At 36.1% G+C, this 12,880-nt stretch overlaps 1 protein-coding gene across 3 annotated transcripts; it reads right to left on the bottom strand.

Annotated features, from left to right (window-relative positions):
* Positions 1–1,084: 1,084 nt before the first annotated feature.
* LOC140160523 (uncharacterized) lies at positions 1,085–12,586 on the bottom strand. 3 transcript variants are annotated; one of them, XM_072183761.1, is made up of 2 exons: positions 12,110–12,586; positions 1,085–3,549 (listed from the first exon to the last, which is right to left on the bottom strand). In XM_072183761.1, exon 2 carries the CDS (start codon positions 3,074–3,076, stop codon positions 1,085–1,087), a length of 1,992 nt encoding a protein of 663 aa, XP_072039862.1. In that variant the 5' UTR covers positions 3,077–3,549; positions 12,110–12,586. The 3 variants fall into 3 exon arrangements, with proteins under 3 accessions (XP_072039862.1, XP_072039860.1, XP_072039861.1); XM_072183759.1 differs by lacking the exon at positions 12,110–12,586 and adding an exon at positions 11,420–11,693; XM_072183760.1 differs by lacking the exon at positions 12,110–12,586 and adding an exon at positions 5,041–5,130.
* Between the last annotated feature and the right edge of the window lie 294 nt (positions 12,587–12,880).

Below are 12,880 nucleotides of genomic sequence, written 5' to 3'. Positions count from 1 at the left end.
AATTTACGGCCCTTGTTGTATTCATGTTCATCATCGCTACCTGAAGATGACCCACCTTCTGCTGAAGATGAAATGGACCCTCGTTCCCTTACGACAATTTCTGGAACGAATTCTTTGTCCGCTGTTCTCTTAGCATGCTCAGAGGGCATGGTTTCGAAGGAGCTGTCACTTGAACTCGTCTTGAGAAGTTCCATCACACGTTCCTCTCTAAACAATGACATATATGATTCTACGATTATGTCCTCACTCTTTTGTCGCGCATACGTCTCCAAAGATGGTTCTTCTTTTTCTATTGGTGTCAGATTTTCAAGTCCGTCAAAATCAAAGTACCTTCTAGTAGGGCTAACACTCCCAATTTCTTCGATCATTTCATCAACAGGTGTTATCGGTTCGCTCGAATCACTTTGACTCGATTCACTTGTGGTATCAAAAGTCGGTACAAGATCTTTCAAATCTGCTACCGTTGCACCTGTTCTTTCAGTGGGGCGATTATCGACTGGTTGGGCTAAATCAATGTCTGGTGACTTTGTACCAGATGGTCGAAGTTTCCTTTCAAGTTCCACCAAATCAGGAGAACTTTCAACGGGGACGTGTGACACAGGAATCACAATTTCATCGACATCTGAATCTTCGAAGTCCATTGTGAATTCTTGTGACTCAGTTGACAGCTCGGTATCCTTTCTCGGTATTGGTTTCTGATCAAGATCTTCATCTGCTGTAGGTGACCTTCCATCTTCATCTTGGTCACAAACGGGCACGTCTGTATTCTGTCGCATATTGCGGTCAAGGTCGGAAAGATCAACGGACGATTCTTCTGGTTGTGGAGCTTCAGACATACAGATGTCTGCCTCAACCACTGGTGATCGCTGCTGTTCCTGATCATCATCATCTGATTCACTACTACTATCGAATTTGGGAACAAGATCTTCCATATCGGAAACTTTGCCACGTTTTTTGTTTGGTATCAAGCTTTCAGTTTTGCATGGTGCTGACTCAAGATAAATTTCATCTGTTCCGTCAGGATTAAATTTTTCTAACCTTCCTAAATCCGGAGTCATTTCAGAAGGCTTAATTAAAATAGACACTATGAAATCTTCCTTTTTGTGCTCTCCTTGAGGATGTTTATCTTCATTTTCATCAAAACATCTTCATCCGATTCGTCAGTATGCCTGAAGTCATCAGATGACGCCGTTATTACAATTGCAGGAGGCTCGGGTTCAGATGGTTTCTTTGTTTTAGGATCTTTACCTAATGAACTTGTTGAGCTAGGAGACGACTTTGATGAGCTGCCTCGAGATACTGGTCGTTTAGGTGCCTCAACTGCCATAAAACTAGGGACTCTGTTTTCAGGCGATGACATAGAGCTTCTAGAAGATGATCTGGTGTCCGGAGGTGGTGGAGGTGGTAGATCATAATCTTCGTTGTCAAACTTCTGATCATGTATTCCGGAATAATGCATATCATCATCTGGAGGTGCTGGCCAATCTTGTTGTACAGGTGACTCCGGCGGTACAGGCCAGTCTTCTTCTGTTGAGCTTAAATCATCCAGGATGTCACTTACATCGTACGGTCTAGATTCATCACCTTCGTCATTTTCTAAGTCTGAGTCCGTTTTATCTAGATTGGACAAATCTATTTGGGCATTGTCAGGATTCACCTTTATTGGATTCAGTGGTTCTTCGTCAACTGGATAAAGTTGTTCATCATGTTCATTGACTTCTTCGTCCGAATCACTGGAAGATTCTAATGCGGGCAATATATACTCTAGATCTTTGACCGTTGCACCGCTTCTTTCTGTAGGCATATTAGATGTCTCCTTTGATGGGGCCGTGTCATCGTCTCCAAGATGGGGAGCTTCAATCCCTTCTGGTCGAAGTTTCTCGAGACTCGTAAGATCTGGTGATGATTCAGTAGATACTTTGGATTCTGGTATAATTTCATCCTCGGTGTCTTCCTGCCATTCAGAAGACCTAGATGATGCGTCGCTGCTGCCGTGTGGTCTAAGCGTTGATCTGGACGACGCATCGCTACTACTTGGCGACCTTGTCTCATCCACGGGCAAAGACACTGGGGGCTCACTTTCTAGAATATTAAGATCAACAGATGATTCTTCAGGAATAACGGCAGCAGATGCGTGTATATCTGCCTCCATAATCAGGATGTTCTTATGCTCTTGAAGGTTTGCATCTTCGTCGCTTTCTGATTCGCTGTCAAAAATCGGCAAATTATCAACTAATTCATCAATTGTAACAGGGACCGTTACAAGCGGTTTTGAAGAAGATTCTGTTGGAAGATCCGTTCCTCCATCTGGCCTTAGTTTATACAGATTTGATAAGTCAATCTTGTCTTCATTGGGTTTATATGACGAAGGAGTAACAACGTCTAATTCCTCTTTTTGTGTTTTATCTTCTTCTTCAGAAACAGACGCGAGAGTGTCATCATCATCTACATTATTTATTGGGTAATCTTTACTGTTAAAATCTTCATCACGATCGGAAGAATCTTGATTCGGTTTGGCAGCTGTATTATCTTCATTTGAAGACACGGATGAAGTTGAACTTGATGAATCTCGTGGAGTTGGTGGTCTCTCCTCTCTTCCATCAAAATCATTCTTTGGTAATTTCCTTTGGTACGTTCCCGGAGTCAATTCACGCAATGCTTCACCGACTAAGTTTATTTGATCGTCTGAGTCGAGATCATTGCCTAAAGAAGACCTACGATCCACAGACACCCTTCGCTGAGTACCATCAGGCATCATAGCTAACACAAAGGTACGCGAACCCGTTTTATCCTCACCGCGAAGTTTCCTAGCACTTTCATCACGAAGGTCCATGGCACTTCTAGTACGAGGCACACGGCCTCCTCTGCCAAGAAGGAACCGAAGAGCATCGGCCACTTCGTCATCTGTAACCTTCCGCGGACTCCTAGGTGGAGTTTGGTCCACTTTGGAAGGTGGTTTTGGTTTTGGTACATCTTTAAGCGATTGCAAAAGGCCATTTATATTCGAAGGTTCAACGTCCTTTATTTTGGATTGTGAAAGGCAATTCTGGCTCAGGCGATGAATACATTCGGCCATTCATTTCTTCTGTGTCAAAGTTATCGTCCGTACTATTATCAAATCCACCCACGTCTAATAAATCCTCGCTATCTAAATCAGCAGAGAATCCGTTGACTATCTCTGGGTTCTGATCCGTTTGCGAAGTATTCCAATTATCGTCAGCTTTTAAGTCCGACTTTCCATCATTCTTGACCTCATTTTGAGGTTTTCTGTCATCACTTTTCACATGATCGTCATGTATATAATCATCGGATCCACTCGCTAAACCTTCATCACTGCTATGCACATCAGTTTGTTTCGGTAAGCTTTCGTTCACATCGCCGCCGTCATCACCAGTCAATGCTTGTAATAAATCTCCAACTTGAGGAGCTGATTCCTCTGGATCGTGTGTGGATATTTCAAATGGAATCTCGTCTACTACTTCCCTCTTCTGATGTATGGCTGGTTCATCGTCACCATCTTGTGCGTCTGGTCTGTCTATTTCATCATGTCTGTAACAAACAAGCGTAAGAAACAATAAGATTAGTAAGTGGTATTAAAACAATGGATTGCTTGCTGTTCGTGCTACTCTGTCAGTGTGCATGCGGCATGCCATTGGAAGTAACAATCATGTCTTGCTCGTTTCTACATCGGGGAAAATACAACATGTCTTTCCGTTGTATTGTCTCAGTAATATTTTCACTTTCAAAAGAACCCTTGTCATCAAAAGTCATAGTAGTCAAGATGAGCTATATAAAACTTGAAGCTGTTTTAGTTGGAGCGCTAATGCGCGTTTAATTTGAATGCATTGAAACACTTGTGGCAGAATTAAATTTGATCTTGGTCGCTTAATTATTTCTAAATCGATCAATCAATTAATCAACCAATTAATCAAACAAACAATTAAATAAAATTGTATGTATCGCTTATGAAGACCTGCTCATTTTATTAAAAACAAGAGTGAGCTGAATATACTGCTGTCTTGTCACCGTTTCGTAAATCGAGGAAGATTCGAGAAGTCATTTTATGGCGTGCAGATAGGGTGGGATGGGCCACTTCATGGGTTATATATTGAAGCGATCTACTGAAAATGTAAAGGTTTTACATGTTGGTGGTCTATAGGTTTATCGTTCACTGCAAACTTATTTTATAAACGTGGTACAGGCGAGGAAATTAACCAATTTTGATCATTTTGTCGGCATACTCTGTGAACACTCACTTCACTGCATTTCAGTTGGACAAATAAACAGAGGTACGGGTAAAAGTATAAACCTAACTAACGTAATGCAAACATGCTCATTTGAAAAAGGAAACGAAAATGTGAATAGGGCCTAATTTTTTTTAAATATATAAAACAATTAAACTATGAAAATCTTAGCATATAGGCTAGGCCTATTAACAAGACATGCAGAAAAACCCAAGATTATACTGGTCTCAGAAGGAAACTACATTAACTTTAAAAAAACAGTAGCCCACTATATTGATTCTGCATGAATAGAATTGCAGAATAAGCGGAGAGAGGCGTATATTGGCAGAGAACGTAACTTGTACAACTACAGACTTTATACACAAATTTCAAATAAATGCCAAAAAACGTGTACATGTAAATAGGCATATGTAAACAAACAAACAAACAAACAAACCTCTAACAATCAAACAAATAAAAAGGGTTGAGGGTAGAAAACTTAATACACAGTGCACGTACGAAGAGATATTCAACACATGCCATTCTTTTAAGTCGCATACCTTTTTTCTTTTCTTTTTTTTTCTTTCTTTTTTTGCATGTTTGAAATGCATGTTAGGGGGCAGGGGTAAATCAAACAAATCACATCATGCACAACCGAAAAAATTATCACTAAAAATTATGTCCTGAAATATACATGTACATATAAAATCACAGCATGAATGTACATGCAATGTTAATACACATCAAGCAATGCCAAATGGATTTAACTATGTTAATTAAAACTGCTCTAATTAGCTTAGAATAATTTTTTTTAAACCTGGATGGCAATCGCAGCACGAGGAACGTGTCCCTTGCTTTGTCATATACGACACAAAACACATCCATATTTATGCTATCCACGTGTGAGTTCATCTGTGGAGTGAAGATAGAATGTGGGGGTAAAAGCTGGTAAAATATTACATTCAAAATGGTTTAGCCACTTGTATAATATTATATTATAATAGCGCTATACGGCATGGACAATTACGCATTAAAACAAGCGATAATTAGTACGCGATTTCATGTGCAGCATATGCATGGGCCAATAGCATATCAAGAAAAAATAACCCCCTGAGCACTACCTGCCGATTTAACATTGCCTCTGATAGGTCAATTTATATGATATCTTCACTATCACCAATCAGAATGGAGCTTTGCAAATAATTCACCTCGGTTTTTTTGCATGGGGAAATTACTCTGATTGCTGATTGGCCCAATTGATAATGAAAGCGTCTTTTTGGCCAATCGACAGGTAGTTCTCATGGGGTTAAAAAAGAGAGACAAATCGTTATACGTCATTCTGCCAAATTTGTTTATAACGAATTATATATGATATAGGCCTACATAAGATGAACATTAAAAAAGACATCAAATGTAAGCGTACTACACCCTGCCCAATTTTGTGCCTATTTTTGCATTTTTCTCAAAATTTTGCGCATTTTGTGACAAGTATAGATAAGTATATTATAGGGGCAAGAACTACAACTACTGCACTGGAAATTTTATTTCAACACAGACAACAGTTGTGGAGTTACAGTCAAAAATGAGGGAAAACCAATATTTGATCAATAAATGTGTGCAGTAGTCCTTGCCCGTATAATATATGTACATATCTTACTTGTCACCAATGCGCTAAAATTTTTGAAAAAAATGCAAAAATAAACACAAAATTTGCCAGGGTGTATAGTACGCTCTTTAACTAATTCTTGACGACATTTGACACAAGCATCACCTAACTATGCAGACAAGGAGAACATAGCAAATGCTCTTGTGGTGAGCAACAATTTTGCTTTGTGAATTGGCTTAAAAGGCGAATCGGAGCGGTACTTGAGCTAGTGGTATTTGTGCTCAAATAAAGAAAAGGAAAATTGAGTTTACATGCTTTTCTATCATTTTCATGTCAAAAAGGTGGGAGCCTGAAATTTTTGAGGTTTGAAAAGGAGGACCCCGAAAAAATGTTGCGATAATTTTTTTGTATCAGGACCCCCCCGCTCCCGCCCAACAAGTGTTTGTGAACGGTATAAGTTGTACTGATCCTGCAATGTCTTTGAAAATGCTGAAACGTTTTTTTGGAATGTATGGTATCATCATTTTCAGACACCCTGTATAATTAAACATTAAAGGGGAATTCAGAGCATCAGACCGTATACATGGTATATTGCTTAATCAGTTCCCATCCGCTGGAGTCTCACCAATTAGACCTTGATATGATACTTTGCATTGTGAATTCATTGGCGACATTTGCAAAATGGCGGTATAACTCATCATTATTTTTTGATACGAAGTGTAATTTTGAAATATATGCACTTTTATTTTTTTTAAATTAAGTTGGTTGATACAATTACCTTGCGTGACGAAATGGGGAACCAGAAATATACACACAGGCATCAGATTTGAAGCTCACTGCAGTCATTTTAGATTCTTCTTAAATTTATTCCGAAATTTGTACAAAACTTAACTTGAATTCTGCTCGATATTAAAATGAAATCCACTATAGTCAACTAGCACAGGCTGCTATAGAGCCAAGCAGCCAAGTAATCAAAGTTCAAAGCTATTGTAATATTATTTACGTTTGAAAATAGTAAGTGATCAAATTCCATTTTAATATTGCCAAATGTGCATACACATGATACAGGCTTATTCATGAATTTGAATCATCATGGTCCATCAAAATACAAACACACCCAACGTATATGATCCTGTGTCATATACTGGGGTACCCAAAAAGGTGGTTTTGTTACATTTTGATGTGCAGTTGGGAGTTCAAAACGCTGTCTCTTGAGTATTCCTTCACTTAGAAGATTCAATTAGGTCTTAAATTGAGGCTAATTTATTCTATATTACTCATGTTTTTAACCTGTTTTAAAATAATTTTAAATTATTTTCTTTTGACGTTGGCATGAAATGTGCCAAGGGTGGTTGAGGATTAGGGGGAGGAGGATTAGGGGGAGGGGTTGGTATCGTAAATTTGATCTAAACCCCCCATTAAAAATTTGAATCTAGTAAAAAAATGTCTAAATGAACTCCCAGACCAAGTAAATAAATACAGAAGGTCATTTAAAAGACTAATACTTGCTCAGAATAATTGTAAATGTGGAAAAAAGAGGTGGGGTTAAATCCCACCTACTTTGTGATTGTTTTTGCCCGCACTCTCTCATTTTTTAACCGATTTCCAGGAGGATGAACCACTTCAAATGAGACGTGTAGGTAAAATGTTTGAAACATTTCATTTTTTTACTATGTACACAAAGGTACCCCAGGTTGTGACACAGGACCATATGTTTAACTAAGAGTTAAAAAAATTGATAGATATTTCCAACATTTTTCTGTCGCTAGTCACAAAATTAATAATAGTGTAATTCCGTCGGCGATATATAGACCCGTATACATGTAAATAATTATTATTAGTGTACTATGATAATATAAAATACCACTCACATGACATCACAGATGGCTAAGCCATTTATATAAAAAATACTAACATTAATTAATTAATGAACATGCACCCTGATTGATCGAAGTACATGTATTTAAGTACAACTTATACTGGGTATTGTATAAAGTACTATGAATTACGATATAGGGCCTATTGTCTATAACGTAGCACCTTTTCCAGGGTTTATGCCCTTGATTTTTTCAGCTATGTCCGACTAATTTAATTTTGTGACCATTTATTGTCACACATAATAAGTTTACTGCGAAAAGAGCGAGTGGGAAAGTTCTAATAGGTAACCACGCTTCGTTGATCTGTGACCCTGCAATGAACTTGCAACACACTGCTCATTTATTGAGATTTTATTATTATTTCATTTTTTTTACATTCATTTATTTATTTATTTATTTATTTATTTATTTATTTATTTATTTATATTTATTTACTTATTTATTTATTTATTTACATTTATTTACTTATTAATTTATTAATTTATTTACATTTATTTATTTATTTAAATTTATTTATTTATTTATTTATTTATTTATTTATTTATTTATTTAAATCTATGTATGTATTTATTTAAATTTATGTCGGGCCTATCTATTTAATTATTGAACCTTAGGCCTACTTACAGCACTTAGGCTTACTTATTTATAAACTTACTTAAACTAACTTACTTACATTTTTAATTATCTATTTTTTACATTTTTTATTCAATTTATTTTATTGTATTTTTTTAAATTCTATATAAATTTGTTTCATGTTTTTCTTATAACTTCGTAAATTGTGCTTTGCAAATAATGCTTGATGCCTGGAGCTATGTCATTCATCTGAAACACTGAATCCATGCGTTTCTGAAGGACTCACACTGAAGTAAACTCATTAAAGTATAATATATACATTGTACTAATATAAACATCTATCAAAAAGTAATTACCCCCCCCTTTATTTATGAGATAATAACTCAAAATCTGGAAATTATAGCAAAAGGAAACCTAGTTTTGTTTTGAAAATGTTGGTGCTTCATTTGTCCTGAGACGATGGCCCAAAATTTGTTGCCATGGTGACCCTTTGAATGAAAAAGATGCCTATTCATAAAATTCAAAAGTTGCACCGAAATACATTCAGGTACAGTGTACACTGACTTGAATAGCTTTTGCAACTTTTGAAAATTCATCTTTTTCATTCAAGGAGTCATAACTATCAAATAAATGAGGTATCAAAATTGCAGAATTAACCTGGGTTTGTTTTTGCTATTTCAGGTTTTCAATTTGATGCTTAGATTTGGAATTTTGTCTCGTAATAAAGTGGGTAGTTACTTTTGGTATGTTTAAATACTGAGACTGAATAATCCCACGGATCTATTTCTCGTAGAATAGAAAGATACAGGAATCAAAGAATAGGGTTTTGTCTGGATGCACTGAATAATGTAAACGACGTTGTGCAAGAGTGAAACAGAATAATAAAAAAAAGCAAGGTCAGTAACGTCACAATTCAATTGTATTGTATTGTGGTATTAAACAATGCCACCTTTTTAAAAAAATTAAAAAATCAAAATGCATGTACATGCAGATCCTAGTTTGTCTGTACAGCAACTATTTTATTAATTACCCTATTCTGGAGTTCAGTGTTTATCAATTACCATGATTATCACTGTCAGTCCGTGGAATGAAGTGGCTACCCTTGTATGACGGACCAAAGTCCTTTTATTTGAATCGTTTACAGTATTTACATAAATTAACATACTCAGACCGTTATAGTAACCGAATGCCAATGTTACGTACGTGTCTTTATTCAAATATAGCCTATATATATACATGTACACAAGTTCAAAAAGATAGTACATTTCGCTGTAATTTCGTGAAAAAATTGCTGCGTCCCGAAAATACGTTTCCCTCTTGCCAGTATACTGATTTCTGAAGTTTCAGCCAAGTTATGAAGTGAAACAGAATTGTACAATGTGCATTACGTCGTAATTCTTTAGATCGAGTTGTTAATCTATAAATCCGATTTTATAGTTACATTCAAACACGTATTTAGGGCTACAATAAAATATTTTATGTAGGCCTATATTATACATTGCCCTATTTAGGGCCACTGAATTGCATCTTCAAGTGTTGAAATGGAGCATAATATGCTAAGTTATAGGCTTACTGATCTTATTTAACGCCTATAATTTACCTTCTGATGCACGAAATGATGTTAAAATCAAACACAGCTTACTTGTTGGCCTATACCATGTATACGGTAGGCCTATACATTTGCGTGTCATGTGTGAATAATTATGGCACTTTTATTCGAACTACACTACAATATATTTCTACTATACCAGCCAATTTGGTTTGCCAAAACTTCCAGTGCTTTCAAATAAAAAACTTAACATCCATAGAATCTTAAAGAGTTCGATTGTTTATATTAATTAATTATTATATAGCCCTACATAGTCACTTTTTTTAAAGTCTTTTTTTAAGAAAATATTAGTATTGCTAATTTATGACATTTACAAGTAAAGAGGTTCATCAGACTCATATAGCTCAATATTGAACCTCTCTTCAACCTTACTAAAATGTGTCAAAGATTCAACAGTTTAGGCAGTAATTGATCTCAAGTTGACAAGTATATAGGTCTAGATATATTTCCCAATACAAAATGTGTAATTTATGAGTGCATATAAAATGTGGGTTACAAAGGTGTCCTTGGTTACATTATGTTTTGAGTATATTAAAGCTATAGATAGTATTTTTAATCCAGAAAAAATTTCTTGCAGATCTAATACTCTCAACACTTATGCTTTCTCTTTTAATTCATTGTGCATGATTATTTTCAAAACAAAGCAAAATGTAAATATAAAATCATTGTCCTAGGCCTGTGACAAATTTCGTTTATTCTTTAGAACTTTTCATCCCATATACTACACAGAATGAATCGCCATCAGATTATGCTAAATATGACTGCATCAAAAGTACCATTTGAAATTATCATACAAATGGAATATATTGTTGTCCTTCAGAATATGCAGATTATTCTTTTAAGTCCATATACAAATAATTATGGTATTGAAATAATTCCTGATGGCTGCCCACACTGCAAATAGCTGCAAATGCAACTTGTATTTTATTTTGTACCAGGAATGTGATTTCGTGGGAAGTATCAAGAGATTTGGGACCAAAACGAGTTCATCAAAACCAGGATCTGTGTCCAAACGTACATAAGAAGGGGGTGTACAAGGTTTTTTTCTTTCTCTCTTCACGTTCACCACCGGGGTTCACCACATATCCTATAGTCCTATAAATTGCTGCCAACCTTGCCCATATGCTCTCTCTCTAAATATATGTACATATTTATATATAGTACGGCATATATTTAAGTACAAGTTGTATACATAGGCTTATAGTATATACATACATATTCTGTTTATGTCATGATTGCAAATTTGGCATTTATTAATACGGACCTATATCGCCATGTATTTGGTAGAATTTGACCGGCTTTAATGTCGTCGCCAAAACTCGCCATATACTAGTAGTTCATTGTTGTTTTTATAGCTCAAGTACCAGACTTGCATACCTTTCTCTGCATGTAGGTGTAGGTATATATAAAGCTACCACAGTCAATATTAATACGACCCATGAATTCAATACCTTTTTACTGTGCTTGTCCCAAAAATGGAATACGCACGGTAATGCAAATTGTAATCTTGCAATTAATAACATTTCCGTACCTTGTATTTCCTCCTCTATCACCCTCCATGATAATTCCTATGTATCACCATAAATTCCTCAGTAAATTATGAGTAACTGTACAGGCTGGGTTCAGGCGAAATGCCATAAAACATGGCTGTTGTGTTGTATTCTAAATAACTGTATGCCAGTGTTGCTTGTATTGTTATATTGGTGAACAATACATACATGCAACCGAATTGGACAAGGGAATACCAAGTACAAGCATCCCGTGAATTGAAACTTGAACCGTAAAATCGCTCAAGGCTATGGGTTGGTAAGCACCCATTCATAAACTGTCAGAATCCAAAAGTCAAATGTGACCGTACAGCACGAATGAGCCGTAAATGTCCTCAATTGTATTCTGAGTTACAGTGTAAAATGGGCATGAAGGTCGTATTCATAGGTACCTCAATTTGGTGCTACGTGTACCTCATTTAATGAGATACACGTAGCACCAAATTGAAATACCTATGAATATGACCTTCATGCCCAATTTACACGGGAACGCAGAAGACAATGGAGGACATTTACGGCTCATTCGTGCTGTACGGTCACAAATAGTATTGGTAAGTATGAAAGATAAATAAAACTATGATTAGGTTAACTAGTATATCTTCTAAATAGTCAATGTAAATGCCTGATATGGAATGCGTGTCAAGGCTAAATCTAGTACTACATGCACAACTTACTCATCCTCTTCCAGGTTTAGATCATCTATTTCTTCTCCACCAGGAGATCCCAAGATTTTTTGGTAAAAATATGCTCCAACGGAGATTGGTGAGAACATCTTTGGTGTTCATGCAGCATTTGATATTATCATAACATGCAATTGACGATCACAATCATCTAAATATAAACCTGAAGTAGTTCAACGAGCGAATTGTGTTTGAGGTCATTATTTTATCTAAATTGAGTGTGATGGCGGAAGAAGATCGACCGATCGACGATTTGGTTGTTGTCCGCTCATGCTCATTGACGGTAAAATATCTCACAGAGGTGATCTTACAGAGCTGCATCTCCTGAGTGGATCCTCAAATCTTGCATTCAAAACCATAATTTTGTAATTTTCTGTCCACTGGAAGCAACTATTCTATGTTCATGTTGCATGCAAGTAAATGCCAACCGATATGATCGCTAATTGTACGTACTGCCACATGCCCGCATCACTTCGTCATACCCAGAGAATGCTTATTTTATTGGTTTGACTTGTCAGCAGGAATCGAATGTCATATATTTGTCCGATATTTGTACATGTATGTTGTTTTGAACTGTGCACCCGAATTGAGATTGATTTTATTTTTTATTTGATAATGCAATGATTGATTGCTTTTATATCGAGACAAATATAACGAACGGTATATTATAATCTGCTTTAGAATAAAAATGCTTAAGGTTATTAATTCTTTTAAACTGTTGTGATTTGGTAGTTCACAGCATCTTACGAATGGTAGTGAGCTTTG

This window comes from Amphiura filiformis, chromosome 9, assembly GCF_039555335.1.
Source record: "Amphiura filiformis chromosome 9, Afil_fr2py, whole genome shotgun sequence".
In the NCBI taxonomy this organism is placed as follows: domain Eukaryota; kingdom Metazoa; phylum Echinodermata; class Ophiuroidea; order Amphilepidida; family Amphiuridae; genus Amphiura; species Amphiura filiformis.
The sequence above is the reverse complement of the archived record's forward strand: the minus strand, read 5'-3'. Positions and strand labels throughout refer to the sequence as shown.